Here is a 22,081-nt window from a genome sequence, read left to right on the forward strand (position 1 = left end):
CCGGGAACCCAGAACCGATCACGCGAACGCTGCGAAGCGCGGTCACGTGATCAGGAAGTGCCGGAGGGTCCGTGGCAGCGGAAGGTGGCACGACCCTCTGCCACCGCAAGGGTTACGTCCTGAATCTCCCAGACAAGACCAGCTGTCCAGGAGGAAAGTATGGGCGCCGCAATCGGCCGAAAGAAAGCAATAACCGCAGTTTTTATTGATTTATTATACACCATGCTACTTTTAATTCCCGCCATTTTAGTAATCCCCTCCCTGCTGGACTTTTTTTTCTAGTTCAAATGAAACAAGATGGCGGCCACCAGGTCAGACACTCTGGCAGGTCAATAGAGAAGCTTTGTTGTGGTGGTTGAGTGAGCCGGCCACAATATTTATGTTCTTCTGGTATCTCTGCAACTGGGGGATTCCCTGGCGTATAAATAGCTTCATTCAAATTATGAGGGGGGGAAAAAAATTAAGAATTATTATTGTTATTACCGTTTATTTGTGCAGCGCCAACATATTCTGCAGCGCTATATATGTATATTAGAAAAACATAAACAGTTACATACAGGTGAGGACAGACATGCACAAACAGATGCAAAGAGGTAATGAGGGCCCTGCTCGTGAGAGAGTTTATGATCTAGAGGTGGGGAGACTAATGCTTTAAAGTTTAAACTGTTACCTCAGGGGATAGATTACTATCTACCGTTCTCATACAGTATAATGTGAGTGGCAAACTGTTCCTGTGCACTTGTGAGGACTCACACGTCTCAGACAGGTCTGCGGCCACGCTTTTCCCTATGATCTCCCAGCATGCAATGCTTCCACTGCAGCCAGGGATTGTGGGTAATGACAACCAAATGAGCACACTGTGTGTCACTCTTTACTCCTCATCCATTATAACATGGACCTCTACCCACCATCACTTTGTTTAATGAAAAACAGGGAACACTCACTCCAGACTTTATCAATGGGATGTACCAGATCGCCATGTCAGGGGTGCTCAACTCCAGTCCCCCCCAAACCAACCCACCCCCCCCAAAAAGGTCAGGTATTCAAGATATCCCTGTTCAGCACAGGTGGCTCAATAAGTCCCTGCTTCAACATAGGAGGGGTGTGTGAGTGAGCACTGCGAAAACGAATCAGGCTGCAGGCGTGTGCATCGCAAAAAACGTTATTACGGCATATATGCCAAAAATTAAAAACGCACAAAGGAGGATCCTCTGACGCGTTTCGTCCCCTTCGGGACTGAAGCACGCGATAGGGAAGGATCCTCCCCCAACAATCACACACCGGGGAGAGGGACTAGTACCGGCATTGTGAGTATACTCATAGTGATTTCCTTCCTACTTGACTACTTCCTAGCCAATGTGGTATGCCGAACCCTGGGAGATGACACGGAGCCACGGGATGACAGCGGACCCACCCAGAGAGGGACTACCCAAGGAGAGTACACTACTCGTCGGACAGGTCAGAGGTCTCCAGTCTCCTGAATATTGGAGCTCCTCCCCGCATTTATTATATTATGGTGTTGGGTTATACCAGGGCTGGAGTTACGTTGTGGTCAGAAGATTGTTTCCTAGAGAAGAAGGGGAGTGTGGTCCATCTCTTATTATAAATGTATCAGGACTTTATTTTCCACAGCCAATTACCAGCATTAAAGCCCCCAATTAGGGACTTGTTTCCCTCATCCACCCTGCTTCAGCATAGGTGGCACAATTAGAGGCTGTCTTTGACTCAGCCTCTGATTGAGCCGTCTGTGCTGAACCTGGGATATCCTGAAAACCTGACCTGTTAGGGGGGGGGGGTCTTGATAACTGGAGTTGAGCTCCCTTGTCTAAGTACTATCAAAACTCCAGGGCATCAACTAGATCAAATCCTAATTTATCTTGCCATAGATCATTCACGCCAGTAACCTACCTTCCTATATATACAGCGAGAGAGTTACATACTGTATTATTATTATTATTATTGCTATTATTATGTCTAAATTACACCTACATATTATTGTATAAACCTGTATCATGGTTACCCTTGCCCTTCCCGTCTTTTCTCTGCATCCCGATGCCTTTCCTATTTCTGCTATTGTTTTTCATTTATTCAACTCCATAGATTGTTTCATGAAAGCAAAAAAAGGAGAGGGAAAAAAAACCAGTCCCTGGAAACGGAAGGAAACACACCACTCCAAAGACAGTCCCGAAACGTGATTTTATCTTTTTATTATTTCAATGGCAGACAGGAGCACACGCTGACAAGTTAATCATTTAATCATATGGACAAATTAATAAAAAGGAAAATATATATATATCCTGTGCAAGAATAGTTAGTCAAAATCACCTTTTCCCTTTCAAATCTTCGACTGAGCCACAGATTGAGCCACCTGTGCTGAAGCAGGGATATCCTGAAAGTACTTGATAAGGGGAAAGGGGCAGGGAGAGTCCCTTCTTCAGCACAGGTGGCTCAATAAAGTCACTGTCAAAGCCACTGATTTAGCCACCTGTGCTGAAACAGGGATATCCTTAAAACCTGACCTGTTGGTGGCCCTTGAGGCCTGGAGTTGCCCGCCCCTGAGCTAGAGCGTAACAAAACCATAAAGATCACCCTGGTACAATTTCTCTTCCTCAGGCGAGCTACTTGTAGCCCCCTTGCTAAATTAGGCCCCTGTTTACATGTAACCCTATGGCCGTTGCTGGCAGTGCCACAGTTAACAACTAGCACGAGGCTGTGCATGTGAGTTATCTCCTGTGTATGTTATAATGTTGCAGTTTCAGGCACATGCCCTGTCTGGCAAGGCCTGGAACGTGCTACTGTAGGAGGTCATGTGGTTGGTGGGGGGGTGACAGACTCGGGGGCAGAATGTTCACACCCCCTGGGTGGTATATAAGGTGGGGGGCCCTTCTTTTTACCCTTAGGTAAGGTGTGAGCTCCAGTCTCCAGGGGATGCACCCAAAGCTGCTATTCTATACTCAGGCCGGGAGATAAAGGGAAGCCGTTCTGCTTGGTTCAACAGATGGGGATGAGATTCCTGAGTGTGGGGTCCTTGAGCTAGGTGACCAAGAGAGGCTGCTCTTGTGTGTTAGGTGGTGAAGCCAGCCTCCACGTTCAATGAATAGCGTGACGTTCTGGTTCTGCAATGCCTACAGGGAACTCCTGTCTGGAGGAGTAAAGGTTACTGTTACGTTCACTAAAGCCTGTCCTGATTACTGCTGTTTTGTATGCTAATCCTGCTGACAACAAACACCACCAAGTTAAAAGTTCCTGGCGCCCTTTCCATTTGTCCTGCACCTACACCCCTCTCCTCTACAGCCTTGGCCTGACCTCAAGGAGAGTAGACCCTGAGATAAGAGGTAACCAACTGAGCTGACACTCTATGGGCAGGTCTAAACCCTGTCAGGGAGAGTATGAGACTGTTATACATGCACACCCTATCTGTACACAGCCGGGTGGGATAGGGGTGTCACATACTTACTAAACACATGCTCTAAACGTGGCACCTTTCACTTGGATATAAAATCCCATTACAGGTGACTGGGTTATTATGCCATCATGTGCTTTTATGTTACTGACCTGTACAGATAGCTGGGAACCTGAGGTCTGTTATTCTAAGCAGGCCGGTTCCCTGGTTGTGCCAGCACTCCTACCCGTGCACAGTGATTTAACTCTTTCACTGACCGAGCCGGGCTGATGGTGAGAGGTGTCACATTCACATGCAGACTGTGTTACCGAGATGCTAATGGCTTTACTGACAGAGGTGTCACTTACACAAATAAAGCAACTGAATGCAATTAAATGGCAATGCATTGCAGTACATCTGGAGGCGTTTGGTGGAAGCGCTCAGCTGCAAGGGCTGCCAGGTGTCCAGTATTGAACAGGACTGTCCTGTGTTTGGACACTGTCCAGTAAAAAAAATGAGAGGTAATACTGGACACGTATGTGTATACCGGTATTATTAGTGATCATATTTGTCCTGGCAAAAACCGTGAAAAATGTCGCGCATGCAGTTGGCGCTCGCCGACTGCGTGAACGGCGAGCGCAGATTGCGCGAAGAGTGCTTGTTGACCATGCATGCGCAATCGGCACTTGCCGGCTGCGCGTGTGCAAATGGCGTTTGCCGACTGCGTATGTGCGAACGGCGTTTGCCGATCACTCATGCGCATGAGCGATCAGAGCAAGCCGGTCGCGCATGCGCACGATTGTGCATGCCCGGTCGGTAAGTGCTCTTCGTGGATGCACAGTCGGCGCTCGCCAGGGGGATACAAAACCGGGACAGAGCCTGAAAAAACGGGACTGTCCGGCTAAACCGGGACATCTGGACACCCCTAGGAAGTCATAGTGACCTGACCGGCTTGGGAGGCTGCGGGATTTCAACGAGCAGGGAGAGAGTAGGACTGTTGCTAGGGGGCTGGGCAGCTTCCTCCAGCCTCACGGGTAAGGCTACGCTTATAGTGCCGGCGACGGTCGCTGGAAAATCAAATAGAGATAACTTCCAGCGATTGTGACCGCTCCGTCGCGTTTTACTATAAGCGCACGCGACGGCGGCAATGTATTTGTTTTGCCGCGATGTCGCTGTCGCCAGCACTATAAGCGCGGCCTAATGCAGCAAATCAGGAGGAGGTGTCCGGAGGCTGGGGAGGGCTAAGGGGAGAAGGAAACTGCATGGACCAGAGAGGTGTGTGTGTGTGTCGAGCGCGTCGCACCTTTCACCATTGTCTCGTATTTTTGGAGAAGCCGCCTGGCACCCCTATGTGCATTGGCATTTTTTCTGGTGAAATCCCTGAAACTAGTTTACAAAACACCTTTTTGGGGCAATTATCACCTTGTATTAAAATGATAAAGAAGGTTACAAAGCTGAGTGTTTTCACTTTGCTGCCACACCGTTATATGCTGATAAGTGGAACTGCACCTTTAGGGAAGAATTCACATTTACTCCTGGAAAAGAAAATCAAAAAGTAATACCAAATACTGGTGCTGGTTCCAGAATTTAAATGGCTGTAATTTTAACTGAAATCTGGCCCAACAAGGAACACTGTGCCTATTTCCGAGGGTCATATTTAATATGTCTGCCTGCATTACGTTTAATTTCTCTCCATCAGAAGAATGAATGTTTTTCCATCATTCTCTACCCAGGAGAGACGGGGAGGACACGCCAGGCTGATATTGAAGAGGTAGGTAGATCAAAGGCACTGCCGCTCCGTGGACAAATCGGGAAACTCGCCAGCAAAATGAACTCAAATCAATTTATTGAACTACAGAAAAACCATAGACAGAAAGAAAAAAAACCCTCCTCCCACGCGTTTCACGCCCCCTATGGCGCTTTTTCAAGGAGGTGTAGGTATTGAACAGTCTCAATAAGGGGTCCAGTGCCAGCATTTCAAAACATTAAGGGCCACATCTGCTAAGCAGTTTTCTGCCGTAAGTCAATGAGGGATCTCCCAGCACCAGAAGGGAGGGTTGTCAGGGGTCCAGTATTGAACGAGACTGTCCTGTAATTGGACACTTGTCCAGTGAAAAATGAGCGATAATACTGGACATGTATGTATCCGGTACTACCTCTCTGGCCATGTATGCGTATACCGGTATTACCTCTCTGGGCATGTATGTGTATACCGGTATTACCTCTCTGGGCGTGTATGCGTAAACCGGTATTACCTCTCTGGCCATGTATGCGTATACCGGTATTACCTCTCTGTACATGTATGTGTATACCGTATTACCTCTCTGGCCATGTATGCGTATACCGGTATTACCTCTCTGTACATGTATGTGTATACCGGTATTACCTCTCTGGCCATGTATGTGTATACCGGTATTACCTCTCTGCACATGTATGTGTATACCGGTATTACCTCTCTGGCCATGTATGCGTATACCGTATTACCTCTCTGGCCATGTATGTGTATACCGGTATTACCTCTCTGTACATGTATGTGTATACCGGTATTACCTCTCTGGACATGTATGTGTATTCCGGTATTACCTCTCTGCACATGTATGTGTATACAGGTATTACCTCTCTGCACATGTATGTGTATACCGGTATTACCTCTCTGGCCATGTATGTGTATACCGTATTACCTCTCTGGCCATGTATGCGTATACCGTATTACCTCTCTGGCCATGTATGTGTATACCGTATTACCTCTCTGCACATGTATGTGTATACAGGTATTACCTCTCTGGACATGTATGCGTATACCGGTATTACCTCTCTGCACATGTATGTGTATACCGGTATTAACTCTCTGGACATGTATGTGTATACCGGTATTACCTCTCTGGCCATGTATGCGTATACCGTATTACCTCTCTGGCCATGTATGTGTATACCGGTATTACCTCTCTGCACATGTATGTGTATACAGGTATTACCTCTCTGGACATGTATGCGTATACCGGTATTACCTCTCTGCACATGTATGTGTATACCGGTATTACCTCTCTGGCCATGTATGTGTATACCGGTATTACCTCTCTGCACATGTATGTGTATACACCGGTATTACCTCTCTGGGCGTGTATGTGTATACACCGGTATTACCTCTCTGGACATGTATGTGTATACCGGTATTACCTCTTTGGACATGTATGTGTATACCGGTATTACCTCTCTGGCCATGTATGTGTATACCGGTATTACCTCTTTGGACATGTATGTGTATACCGGTATTACCTCTCTGGGTGTGTATGTGTATACCAGTATTACCTCTCTGGACATGTATATTTATACCGGTATTTCCTCTCTGGACATGTATGTGTGTATGTGTATACCAGTATTACCTCTCTGGACATGTATATTTATACCGGTATTACCTCTCTGGGCGTGTATGTGTATACACCGGTATTACCTCTCTGGACATGTACGTGTATACCGGTATCACCTCTCTGGACATGTATGTGTATACCGGTATTACCTCTCTGGACATGTATGTGTATACCGGTATTACCTCTCTGGACATGTATGTGTATACCGGTATTACCTCTCTGGACATGTATGTGTATACCGGTATTACCTCTCTGGACATGTATGTGTATACCGGTATTACCTCTCTGGACGTGTATGTGTATACCGATATTACCTCTCTGGACGTGTATGTGTATACCGGTATTACCTCTCTGGGTGTGTATGTGTATACCGGTATTACCTCTCTGGACATGTATGTGTATACCGGTATTACCTCTCTGGACATGTATGTGTATACCGGTATTACCTCTCTGGACATGTATGTGTATACCGGTATTACCTCTCTGGACATGTATGTGTATACCGGTATTACCTCTCTGGACATGTATGTGTATACCGGTATTACCTCTCTGGGCGTGTATGTGTATACCGGTATTACCTCTCTGGACATGTATGTGTATACCGGTATTACCTCTCTGGACGTGTATGTGTATACCGATATTACCTCTCTGGACGTGTATGTGTATACCGATATTACCTCTCTGGACGTGTATGCATATACCGGTATTATCTATCTGGACATGTATGTGTATACCGGTATTACCTCTCTGGACGTGTATGTGTATACCGGTATTACCTCTCTGGGCGTGTATGTGTATACCGGTATTACCTCTCTGGACATGTATGTGTATACCGGTATTACCTCTCTGGACGTGTATGTGTATACCGATATTACCTCTCTGGACGTGTATGCATATACCGGTATTATCTATCTGGACATGTATGTGTATACCGGTATTACCTCTCTGGACGTGTATGTGTATACCGGTATTACCTCTCTGGACGTGTATGTGTATACCGATATTACCTCTCTGGACGTGTATGCATATACCGGTATTATCTATCTGGACATTTATGTGTATACCGGTATTACCTCTCTGGACATAGTGACCTGACTGGCTTGGGGGGTGCCACAGGATTTCCCAGAGCAAGGAGAGAGCCGGGCTGTTGCTAGGGGGCTGGGCAGCTTCCACAATCCGGATTGACTGTTGCTGGGTAATGCTGCCAATCAGGAGCCAGGAGTGTGGCCAAGGAGAGGAGGAAGCAGTATGGAGCAGCGGGGTGTGTGTGTATATGTGTATATGCATGCCTCATGCGTGTTGCACCATTCACCATTGTTTCCAGTATTTTTGGAGACGCCACCTGGCAACCCTAGAAGGGATCCTGTGGCAGAACACTGTGTGTAGTAAATATGGGCCCAAGTGTCCAAATAAGTGATTAGTTCCACAGCTCAGAAAATATATATTTATTCTTTTCTGCAGATGTGCCAAATATCAACAATGTGTTGAACGACTGTCTTTTTTAACGCAGGCTGAATTTATCTCAGGCCCGACTTGGAGGAGATTTTTGATGCTAACGACATTAAAACAAGTGACTTGAATGGATGTTGAGGTCCTCCACAGGTCCCCAAAACGTGCTTGTTCTGTTCCACCTCCCGCAGGTTTAGAAGGTAATGAGTTTCCGAGCTCTTTGTCCTGCTCCCTCAGAGTGGGTATCTCCTGTTCTACCCGCAGCCCGCCCCTGGCACGCTCCCCTGCCCTTCCCTCTGACTGGCAGGTTAGAGAAAGCTCCCCCCCGGGCCATGTCTGGTGATGTGTGGAGAGAAGCATGGTGGGGGAGTCAGAGGGAAGGGAGAGCAACATGTGAAGGAGGAGATCAAAAGAACTAAGGGCTGTGATACAGCATGGGACAGGGGGAAAGCACATTGCAACCTCAAGGATAGGAAGGTGCAGGGCTACAGAGCCTGTCACCTCTAGGACTCCCTCCCCTCTCTGCCCCACTACGTGTGCATGCAAAGCAATGCAAGGATACGACACAGGGGTCACATACAATTATAGAGCCGCAAACAGGTGCAAAGTGTCGCCCCTCTGACAGAAAGATGCACATATGTGTTATTGTATCTCACAATGCAACCGGGTTGTAGAGTCTGTAATTGTGCAGTATCTTCCACCTCAAGGCCTGTATGGCATATAGATACATACACAGACTGTCACCTCTAGGACTGTATGGCACAGAGATACATACACATAATGTCACCTTTAGGGCTGTATGGCATAGACATACATACACAGACTGTCACCTCTAGGACTGTATGGCATAGACATACATACACATAATGTCACCTCTAGGACTGTATGGCATAGACATACATACACATAATGTCACCTCTAGGACTGTATGGCATAGGAATACATACACAGACTGTCACCTCTAGGACTGTATGGCATAGGAATACATACACAGACTGTCACCTCTAGGACTGTATGGCATAGACATACATACACATAATGTCACCTCTAGGACTGTATGGCACAGAGATACATACACATAATGTCACCTCTAGGACTGTATGGCACAGAGATACATACACATAATGTCACCTTTAGGGCTGTATGGCACAGGGATACATACTGTACATACACAGACTTTCACCTGTAGGACTGTATGGCACAGGGATACATACACATAATGTCACCTCTAGGGCTGTATGGCATAGAGATACATACACAATGTCACCTCTAGGGCTGTATGGTACAGGGATACATACACATTGTCACCTCTAGGGCTGTATGGCACAGGGATACATACACATAATGTCACCTCTAGGATTGTATGGCACAGAGATACATACATATAATGTCACCTCTAGTGCTGTATGGCACAGGGATACATACACAATGTCACCTCTAGGGCTGTATGGCACAGGGATACATACACAGACTGTCACCTCTAGTGCTGTATAGCATAGAGATACATACACAATGTCACCTCTAGTGCTGTATGGCACAGGGATACATACACATAATGTCACCTCTAGGGCTGTATGGCACAGGGATACATACACATAATGTCACCTCTAGGGCTGTATGGCACAGGGATACATACACATAATGTCACCTCTAGGGCTGTATGGCACAGGGATACATACACATTGTCACCTCTAGGACTGTATGGCACAGAGATACATACACATAATGTCACCTCTAGTGCTGTATGGCACAGGGATACATACACAATGTCACTTCTAGGGCTGTATGGCACAGGGATACATACACATTGTCACCTCTAGGACTGTATGGCATAGGGATACATACACAGACTGTCACCTCTAGGACTGTATGGCACAGGGATACATACATACACAGACTGTCACCTCTAGGACTGTATGGCATAGGGATACATACACAGACTGTCACCTCTAGGACTGTATGGCATAGGGATACATACACAGACTGTCACCTCTAGGACTGTATGGCATAGGGATACATACACAGACTGTCACCTCTAGGGCTGTATGGCACAGGGATACATACAGACGTGTCACCTCTAGGACTGTATGGCATAGGGATACATACACAGACTGTCACCTCTAGGACTGTATGGCATAGGGATACATACACAGACTGTCACCTCTAGGACTGTATGGCATAGGGATACATACACAGACTGTCACCTCTAGGGCTGTATGGCACAGGGATACATACAGACGTGTCACCTCTAGGACTGTATGGCATAGGGATACATACACAGACTGTCACCTCTAGGACTGTATGGCATAGGGATACATACACAGACTGTCACCTCTAGGACTGTATGGCATAGGGATACATACACAGACTGTCACCTCTAGGACTGTATGGCATAGGGATACATACACAGACTGTCACCTCTAGGGCTGTATGGCACAGGGATACATACAGACGTGTCACCTCTAGGACTGTATGGCACAGGGATACATACACAGACTGTCACCTCTAGGACTGTATGGCACAGGGATACATACAGACGTGTCACCTCTAGGACTGTATGGCACAGGGATACATACACAGACTGTCACCTCTAGGACTGTATGGCACAGGGATACATACACAGACTGTCACCTCTAGGACTGTATGGCACAGGGATACATACACAGACTGTCACCTCTAGGACTGCATGGCACAGAGATACATACACAGACTGTCACCTCTAGGACTGCATGGCACAGAGATACATACAGACGTGTCACCTCTAGGACTGCATGGCACAGGGATACATACAGACGTGTCACCTCTAGGACTGTATGGCACAGAGATACATACACAGACTGTCACCTCTAGGACTGCATGGCACAGGGATACATACAGACGTGTCACCTCTAGGACTGTATGGCACAGAGATACATACACAGACTGTCACCTCTAGGACTGCATGGCACAGAGATACATACACAGACTGTCACCTCTAGGACTGTATGGCACAGGGATACATACAGACGTGTCACCTCTAGGACTGCATGGCACAGGGATACATACAGACGTGTCACCTCTAGGACTGTATGGCACAGGGATACATACAGACTGTCACCTCTAGGACTGTGTGGCACAGGGATACATACACAGACTGTCACCTCTAGGACTGTATGGCACAGAGATACATACACATAATGTCACCTCTAGGACTGTATGGCACAGAGATACATACACATAATGTCACCTCTAGGACTGTATGGCACAGAGATACATACACAATGTCACCTCTAGGACTGCATGGCACAGGGATACATACAGACGTGTCACCTCTAGGGCTGTATGGCATAGAGATACATACACAGTGTCACCTCTAGGACTGTATGGCACAGGGATACATACACAGACTGTCACCTCTAGGACTGTATGGCATAGAGATACATACACAGACTGTCACCTCTAGGACTGTATGGCATAGAGATACATACACAGACTGTCACCTCTAGGACTGCATGGCACAGGGATACATACACAGACGTGTCACCTCTAGGACTGTATGGCACAGGGATACATACAGACGTGTCACCTCTAGGACTGCATGGCACAGGGATACATACACAGACGTGTCACCTCTAGGACTGCATGGCACAGGGATACATACACAGACGTGTCACCTCTAGGACTGCATGGCACAGGGATACATACAGACGTGTCACCTCTAGGACTGCATGGCACAGGGATACATACACAGACTGTCACCTCTAGGACTGTATGGCACAGGGATACATACAGACGTGTCACCTCTAGGACTGTATGGCTCTGTGCCACTTCTTCATGTAACAGCACAACTCTTAAAGCAATAACATTTATTTTTGCAGCAGAGGGGCCGGGGGACCCCCTGCAGCCGCACCGCGGGGCCCCTTCTCCTTCAGGACACGAACCCGGCTGCCAGATCCTGCGTGTCCTGGGGGCCAAGAGAGAGCTGCAGCGTCACCGCTTGTGGCTTCCTATTGTACAGCCGTTTAAACACCGCTAACTAAACCGGTAAGCACCCCGGGAACGGGGGAGGGTGTCCCCTGAGCTAAAAATAGCACGGGGTCTATCTCTGCCGGGCCCAACGCAACCCCCTCCAAAAGAAAACGGTTATTTGGGCGCGATTGCAGCTTTAAATCTGGTGCCCGGAGACGGGGGAACAAGTGCGACGTACCCCAGATTGGTAGAAAGGTGGGCTGTATTTCCATGAAACCCGCCATTCACTGCAGTGCGCACGCTTAGCGCAATCAGCAAAGAAACCGCAAACCATCATATATTAACCCCACAACTGCTGGCCCTTCTGTAATATTTACAATGCAACAATAAAGTGTCTGGTGCACATGTGATAACCTGCCACACGGTGTGAGTTATATATACACTGGGAGATGTCACTCCGGGTGACGCAATTAGCTATATATAGCTGAGCAAACAATATTTGGGGGTTGGGATGGGGGGGGGGGTATTTTTCACGCATGAAACTCGTTACTTGAGTTTGTTATTTTTTGATGCTGATTTCTTGGGCAAAGGAGAAAATGCCAACTGGCCGCCCGAGACAATGCAGGGTGAAAGGAAAATGGCACCGTCAAACTTTCACTGAGTAACTCCTGCGCGGGCTGCTCCAATCCCTACCAGGATCAGCGCCACACACGTGAAGCAGCGTGCTGATGCATCGGGAGTTGTGTATTCCATTCACGTGGCTGCGAAACTGGAGCCAGGAAAATGCCCCATGTTTAGCACAGCACAGAATCCCATTGTATCCTGTAGGACCGTTTTCTTTGATACGTTGAATGCAGTTTCGTGGCCCCCCGTTTTGCATACTGGGGTGGGAAACGCCAGTCCTCAAGGGCCACCAACAGGTCAGGTTTTCAGGATATCCCTGCTTCTATCAGTCACTGCTTCGACTGAGCCACTGATTGAGTCACGAGATATCCGGAAAACCTGACCTGTTGGTGGCCCCCTGAGGACTGGAGTTGCCCACCCCTGCTTTAATACTACAATAGTCGCCATTCGCGCATATAGACACAGCACCAACTTGAGATTCTTAAGGGGCTATTCATTAAAACTGCAACAGTGCCGATCGGGGACCACCATCCCACGGGAGCTCCCTTTGACTTCAATAGGAGTTTCTGTGCGTTCGGCACTATCGCCGTTTAAAGGATATCCCCCTTAATGTGACTCCTGATGTCCCCCGCCCAGCAGGGAGAGCACCACAGAAAAGTTACAATACCTCATTTAGTGAATCTTTCAACATCACGCTCCTCTCTCTCCAGGCAGAACGTGGCATCGCTGCGGGGGCCCCAGGCACAGCTCTGCCTGCATCAGATGTGGGACACAGAGAGAGCAGCAGTGTGCCCCGAGATTCCAGGCAAACTCCAAGCCCACAGTATCTGTCTCATGCAGCCTCTCTGCCGGGCTATCTGGCCCTCACTCTTTGTCTGGCTCTGTCCCTCCCTCCTTCCCTCTTTGTGTCCTGGCAGGTGTTTGGTAAAGTCTCTTTCTCTGTTCTCCATGTAAAACCCCTTTCACATTCTCCCTTTTGTCTGATGCTACTTTCTTTCCTTCCCTTCCCCCGTTCTCTCTCTATCTCTATGTCCCTATCCTGCTCTTTCTTCCCTTCTCTCCATCCCTCGCTCTCACTCCCTTTCCCTCTATCCCCGCACACTCTCTCTTTCCACCAACTTTTTAAGATGTCTTCTGGCTTCTTTTCCTGTCTCTCCGCCCCTCTTACTCCTCACTTTTCCTTCCGTCCCCTGCTCTGCCTCATTCTTCTCTCTCTCTATCCCCCTCTTTCTAGTTATGTCATCATTAGCATCTGTTGAGCATTGCTACCAGCTATGTGTTTGTGCCCAGTGTGTGTGTGTGTACAGTCTGTGTGTGTCTGTGAGATTCTAATATCCTTTCTGTTTGCACACTGGGGACACAGTGCGGGAGGGAGGGAGAGCTGGATCCCAGAGCTGTGCTGACATGCCCTGCCTGGTCCCACTCACACGCCTCCTACCCCCCTCCCACCGTCTCCCAATCCCTGCAGACATGTCTCTGCTAACAAACACAGAACTGGTTTGGCAACTCCCAAAATAACAGGGAGATTCTGTTTGCACATCTGGGAAAGGAGAGACTGGCTCATGCCACAGGCCCTAGCTGCATGTGTGTAAGTGCCAGTGTAAGTGGAGGGGTTAAGTCTGCTTTGTCAGTGGGGAGGGAAGGCGGGAGAAGAGCCGAGGTGGATAAATACACAGACACACATCACCCGAGAAGCTCTTCATAGGCAAACAACATTTTCAAGGAGCAAACAGTGGTCAATGGACCAGCACCGCCTGACCCACCCGTGCAACCAAGCAGAATCAACGAAAGTACTCTTACCAACTATTTAATGTGGGGATCATTGGGTAACACACAGTTAATGACAACCAACCTCTATGAGTTCTAATAGATGTTACTGCTAAGTAAACTATATTACCTCATTTCTCACTGCGTTGAACCGGGGCTTTAATTCCATTTCAGCGCCCCCTAACATTGTTCAATTGTACAGTGTTAGCGGGCAGTTTAGCAGATGACGGTGTCACGGACTAGTGCATTGTTACAGCTGTTATAATCGTCCTTTAGGTGCGTGGTGACACTCAAGGAACATCCTCAAGGTTGGGACCAGAGTCTGGTGGTCCCAGTGGCTGATTTCTAGGGGTGATTGTGACTGCGGCTGAGATGTTGCTCTGGGGGGCCGACCAGGGAGTCAGAATGGCCATCTGTACGTGCAATGTCCTCCGGTCCTCAAGGGCCACCAACATGTCAGGTGTACAGGATATCCCTGCTTCAGTACAGGAGGCTCAATCAGGGGCCTGGCCCTGGTCCTTGAGCAACCCCAGCGTCGCTCAGGCACCTGTAGCAGTGAGGGAACTACACCCGCAATGAAAGTTAAATGCAGCCAAATACCTCACAACTGACAGAGACGCCGGACAGTCCATTCTTCGGACCCTAATAAGTTATATTAAAGTTGCCCACAGACCAGGAAATGGGACGATGAAGCCAAGGCTTGGTAATGGTCACATTGCTGTTCTGGAGGTAAATACCCTCCTACGGGTGGCAATTCCTGCGCATAGAAACCGGATAATAACAGCCCACCCCTCCTGAACATAACACCTACCGCTGCCACCATTAGCATGGCACATATTTACACTTTGACTACCCAAGGAGCATGTAAATGCTCAGACAATGTTTGCAGGGCGTTCCGTTACAAAGGGCTCGATCCATCACTGTCCGGGACCAGGGGCCTTCATTAGTGGGGCAGGGTTTTGGGTTTAAAAATGACAGACTTCTGGCTTCAAAGAATGAAACTCTCTATTGAAGTCCGAGAGGCTCATTCCAGATGGAGTTGGATTAACCCCTTGGTTGCCAGAGGAGCCAGCGGGGCATTGCCTAGCACGTTGCTGGCCTCTCTGTCAGTCAAGGGTTTAAGGCGCTGGCCTCTGAAGTGGGAATGTGGAAACCTTTGCCAACTTTGAGAACCTTGGTCAAGTTGTCACTGTTACTGAAAATGAGATTAGCGCTTCAGGGCATGGGTTTTTTTCCTAGTGCTATGTAATAATATACAAGCGCTGCCTACACCCGCTGCACTATATATTAATACTCTTATTGTGAAAGTAGGAATAGCGTGCAGACACCGCTGGAGTGGAGAGTGAAGAAAAGACAGTATGCTGGGGGGAGGGTGGCCACCAACAGGTCAGGTTTTCAGGCTATCCCTGCTTCAGCACAAGTGGTGAAGTCTTCAACTGAGCCACCTGTGCTGAAGCAGGTTAATCCTGAAAACCTGACCTGTTGGTGGCCCTTGAGGACTGGAGTTGGCCGCCCTGGTTTACGCTGCTGGAAAGAATGCCTCCAGTAAAAGATGAGTCCATAACTAAAAGTCAGAATGTTTTATCTCTCTTTTTCCCCCCCAATTTATGGTAGAAAACTATGTGCCCTGGGCCGCCACGTGAGAGACGCAGAGAGCAGCACCTGCCGTGTGGGACAGCGCAGCACCAGGACAGAATGTGCACCAGGAACACGGGGAGATTTATTTTAGAGGCCTGGAATGGAAGCTCCAAGCCCCCTAGTGTACACACACACACACATACACGTGTACACATACTACCAACACACACACATACACGTGTACACATACTACCAACACACACATACTACCAACACACACACATACATACTACCAACACTCACACATACAGGTGTACACACATACTACCAACACTCACACATACACATGTACACATACTACCAACACACACACATACTACCAACACTCACACATACACATGTACACATACTACCAACACACACACATACTACCAACACTCAAACATACAGGTGTACACACATACTACCAACACACACATACTACCAACACTCAAACATACACGTGTACACATACCAACACACACACATACTACAAACACTCACATATACAGGTGTACACACATACTACCAACACACACATACAGGTGTACACACATACTACCAACACACACATACAGGTGTACACACACACTACCAACACACACATACTACCAACACTCACACATACACGTGTACACACATACTACCAACACACACTCATACTACCAACACTCAAACATACACGTGTACACATACTACCAACACACACACATACTACCAACACTCAAACATACACGTGTACACATACTACCAACACACACACATACTACCAACACTCACATATACAGGTGTACACACATACTACCAACACACACATACAGGTGTACACACATACTACCAACACACACATACGACCAACACACACATACAGGTGTACACACACACTACCAACACACACATACTACCAACACTCACACATACACGTGTACACACATACTACCAACACACACATACTACCACACTCACACATACACGTGTACACACATACTACCAACACACACATACAGGTGTACACACACACTACCAACACACACATACTACCAACACTCACACATACACGTGTACACACATACTACCAACACACACACATACTACCAACACTCAAACATACACGTGTACACATACTACCAACACACACACATACTACCAACACTCAAACATACACGTGTACACATACTACCAACACACACACATACTACCAACACTCACATATACAGGTGTACACACATACTACCAACACACACATACAGGTGTACACACATACTACCAACACACACATACGACCAACACACACATACAGGTGTACACACACACTACCAACACACACATACTACCAACACTCACACATACACGTGTACACACATACTACCAACACACACATACTACCACACTCACACATACACGTGTACACACATACTACCAACACTCACACATACAGGTGTACACACATACTACCAACACACACACATACTACCAATACTCACACATACACATGTACATACATACTACCAACACACACGCATACTACCAACACTCAAACATACACGTGTACACACATACTACCAACACTCACATATACAGGTGTACACACATACTACCAACACACACACATACTACCAAGACCCACACACGCACATACTAACAACACACCAGTACATACACGTGAACACACACACATACTACCAACACTCACACATCCACTTGTACACTCACACATGCACGTGTACTGTACACTTGTATGTGTGAGTGTTGTCACACACACACACACACACACACACACAATATTCACACATTCATGCTCACAGTTCGCTTGCATACAACAGTCACATGTAAATACACACACATGAACGCCACACAGGCACACACTATACATGTATCTTTTCCACCCATACAGTATATTGTACTTGGTTGAGTCAAAAAATTATTTCATTTTATATAGCACTATTCAAATAGCCAACATGTTGCCGTCTACACATACTGACATTTTAGCATACAGGAGAATGATGAGAGCACTGCAGTAAGGGCTGTCACACAGCGGCCCCGTCACACTCTGCTGCTTAGGCCTTGCATTAAGCTCAAAAATAGCAAATTCATTCTGAACATGGAACAATGTGTCAGGGTAACTTGTGTCAGCTTTGACAGTGGTTCTAGGCATTAGAGAGGAATTGGACAATTCCCATTTAATTGGATGTATCAAATTCTGCCTTTACTTTTTCTTACTGTCTACAAATGCACCAGTTTTGAGTTGGTGTAGACTCCTGTGCTGGGACTAATGTTCTGTGTAAGACAATTGCCGATTTAAAAGTGTGTTACTTTTGACGCAGATGCTGAGGTCCGGTCATTTGACGCAGTTTAATATTTTGCTCCCCTACTGTATGCCCCCATCCCGCTCGCCAGCCAAGATCGTAACCACCCAAGTTGCCCGCAGATTCCAGACTTTATATTGCTAGAGCATTTTGAGTTGGGACAAAGGACATTCCCTACAAATTCAGGATACTCCGTAAAAAATGGGTGGTAATTTGAAGCCCTAATGAAAAAGATGTACTGCTGCGGCCAAGTTTATTCGAGCATTTGCCCGTTCTTGGCCGCAGCAGTAGCCTGGCGCGCGCCCGAGGGTGACGGGCGCGCGCCGAAGCAGCGGAAGAGCGCCCTCCGATCAGGGCGCTCTCCCTACCGCTGCCGGGTCCGCCGGGTCCCTCGGAACCCCCTGCCGCCGTCCCCCACATCGCGGGACACCAGGGCTCCCTCGGGGAGCCCTGGACGCGCGTGCAGGGGGCGCAGGCTCCCGAAGACGCGTGGCGCGGCACGCCGAGGGGCGGCCACTAGCAAGCCGGGAAATCTCCCGGCTTGCGGATCTGGCCGCACTGCAATTAAGTGTGTCGGCAGTGTACAAGGGCAGCATTAAGGATATCAGGTCAGGTTTTAAGGATATCTCTGCTTCAGCACAGGTGGCTCAATCAGTGGCTCAGTTGAAGACTGCACCACCTGTGCTGAAGCAGGGATATCCTGCAAATCTGTGGGTAGCCCTTCAGGACTGGAGTTGCCCACTCCTGACCTAATATAAGGGTGCTGCAGGGAGTAGCATAAGGAAACGCTCTCGACGTGGTGGGACAGTATAAGGGTGCTGGGTGCATGCGGCGTGGAAGCTGAAAGGCGGGGTGGTGCTGGCGCACTAGCTGCAGGGGAGCCCACGAGACCTTCCGTTTGGCCCTCCTCTCTCTTTTGTTCCCCGCCTCCCCCTCAGAACACATCTGACACCCTCTCATTATAAGAGATCCGCTGAGGGTCACAGCACGATGTGTGTATGAAGCTCACATTCTTTATAAGATAAGCTGGCCAGAGCACAGCCTCACTGACAGTAACCGCTTCACTGCCAGGACGCGCTGCGGAGCGCTGCTTTTAACGAGGCACTCCTGGAAACACACTGTTTGTTAGTTGTTTTTTTCCCCAAATAAGGTTGAAGCAGGGGGTCTCCTGTGCTGAACCGTGTTCATTTCTGCTCCGGGGACCCTCTGCTTCCTGAGATACTTACCTCCAGAGGGAGTGCTGGTAGCAGCTGGGCTGGTTGGAGGCTATAAAAATGGCGGCTTATATGTCCAGACAGGCCACCAGGAAGCCGTGATGTCATTCTTTGCGGCTTCCTATTGGCCCACGTGACCCGAAAGCTTTAAACTGCGAGAGATCCCCCGGCACCCACTACGGAGATCAGTATCGCGGGAAGCAGGGGGTCCCCGGAGTTGAAATCAACGCGGTTCAGCTCCGGAGACCCCCCTGCTTTTCCTCCGGCGGGCCGCTTTAAAACCCGTATAACATGCTTTTGATCTGAGCTCTGTTGGAGAGAACGATACAGATGCATGTGGTTTTTTAACCTCTTCGCTGCTGGAGCTCGGCGACAAGAGTATTAATTATCCGAAATGTAATGGTATCCCAGGCATGGCGTGCCAAAACATTTTCATTTGCGCACCTGGGGTACGGCTACATTTATATTTAGGAATCTGCGGTCACACGATATGGGCTCCCAAGCATTTTTCTCCAAATAAAGTCCAAAGATCTTTGACACAATGATTAAAAGATCTAGAGTTTGTTTTAAAATCCAGATACCGTATCTCTGGGGTTGGAACGGAATTCACGCACTTCTAAGGTACTGGCATTGCCGCGGAGCGACTCCGCCATCTTGTAATTGTGATATGGACATTAGACATTACATTGACAGTATACAGAAGGGGGGCTCAACTCCAGTCCTCAAGACCCCCTCAGCAGGTCAGGTTTTAAGGATATCCCAGCTTCAGCACAGGTGGCTTAATCACTGATGGACCACCTGTGCTAAAGCTGGGAGTTTCTGCAAACCTGACCTGTTGGGGGGGTCTTGAGGACTGGAGTTGAGCCCCCCCTGCTAGCCTATACAGATAAGGAACATGTTGCCATTTCTAGCCGGCCCCTCTGCTTCCCAAGGGGTTAAGATGGGGGGGATCGCACAGGGCGTTGGTACACTCGCTGATCTTCAGGTAGCTATATCAGCTGTGCAATGGCTGAGGAGTGGGCGAGAGTTGTTTGCTAACGTCTCACATCTGGATCCAAGGATCCTGCACAGCTGGAGGGGGAGCCCCTGGCGTGCAGAGCGTGCGGGAAATGAATAACTGGCACTTTTATACGCAGGAGTTTCATGTTACCCCATACACTGCATGCAGCTGTCTTGTAATCACAACATACAGTACAGATGTGTTCAGGATAAGTGTCCGATCTCGGGAATGGGGGTCCCGGTTCAAGCACCTCACCCACAGAATTTATAAGGGCCATGTGTCCATCAGGGGAAAGGTCCCATTGAGGTTGGAAGTCTCTGTATTGCACCTGTTGCACCGGCGCTTCTGGCCAAGGTTAGAAGCATTTCATAGCATCCTAAGGGGAGCTTAAAGCCTCCCTGACAAAGAAGCTACTGAACAGGGACCAAGTGCTGTACCTTGTGTTTCCGGGATGAGGAGGCGATGGGTAGTGTGGATGGAAATGTATATTAATAGACATTAAAGCTTGCAGGAATAGGCATAGTATTATTTACAATAGTCTAGTTCTAATCTCAATTATTATAATTATTAACACCAAGTCATAAATTACAGTATGACCTTTAGAGTCTCAATTCAGGAAGTCCCTGAGCATGCTGCTAGTCATACTTTTTATTGTTAATTGATTTGTTTCTCGTGCACATGGGTGAGTATCTATCTGTAATTGCATGAGTGGCCAACTACATGAACATATACAAATGTACTATATACTTTGGAAAGTTGTTTGGCTATGTACTGTGTATCTGGTGACATAATGCACATAGCCTGGTGGCAGATAAGGAGAGTCACATCGTTGTAAAGTTTACACAGACTGCAGACAAAGAAAGAAAGTCAGTTGGCACGTGAGGAGAAAGTAAGAATGCTGGGGAAGGAGAGAGGCAGAAAGGAGCGGGGACATAATAAGGGATTAACGGATAGCTATGAGAGGGTAAGAGTTGAGGGGGGTGGGTGAGAGGAAGGGGGAGTGGTGAGAGGACCGGGGGAGGGATGATGTTGGTCTGTTAGAATTTCTGAGCAACGCCGGGTACTTTCAGGCAGTGTACACACACACACACACAAAATAAAAACCGAACACAACACCCATGTGAAATAATGTACACGTCTCTTATTTGGAGTAGAGGTGGGTGGTTTGTACAGGATCGGTGAACAAAATACATGTAAGTTCTATGCGTGAGACCCCACTAACGAGGTTATTGATGGTGAGTGTGACAGGGTTCCCATGGCTGAAATCCGCTTCAGATGAGTAAGACTCACCGGAGGAAGCTTTCCCACAGAAGCACTCGCAGCCCCAGGGGTTGAAGTGTGGACCAGCACTTTTTAACTTACAAACCAAGAGTACCATTGCTTTTCTATTTACAAACGTACATTAC

General features: G+C 47.9%; 1 protein-coding gene and 1 long non-coding RNA gene across 2 annotated transcripts in view; one reads left to right on the forward strand and one right to left on the reverse strand.

Annotated features, from left to right (window-relative positions):
- Window positions 1–14,156, reverse strand: part of ARHGEF19 (Rho guanine nucleotide exchange factor 19) — a 67,882-nt gene extending 53,726 nt beyond the window's left edge. The window contains exon 1 of the mRNA XM_075605946.1: window positions 13,439–14,156. Coding sequence (XP_075462061.1) covers window positions 13,439–13,443 — 5 coding nt within the window. The 5' untranslated portion in view covers window positions 13,444–14,156. The remainder of the gene's footprint in view (window positions 1–13,438) is intronic.
- Window positions 2,914–12,645, forward strand: LOC142497725 (uncharacterized). The gene is made up of 4 exons (XR_012802309.1): window positions 2,914–3,335; window positions 5,116–5,153; window positions 8,261–8,399; window positions 12,057–12,645. It is a non-coding gene; the product is annotated as an uncharacterized LOC142497725 (long non-coding RNA).
- Window positions 14,157–22,081: the final 7,925 nt, after the last annotated feature.

This window comes from Ascaphus truei, chromosome 6 (assembly GCF_040206685.1).
Source record: "Ascaphus truei isolate aAscTru1 chromosome 6, aAscTru1.hap1, whole genome shotgun sequence".
NCBI lineage: Eukaryota > Metazoa > Chordata > Amphibia > Anura > Ascaphidae > Ascaphus > Ascaphus truei.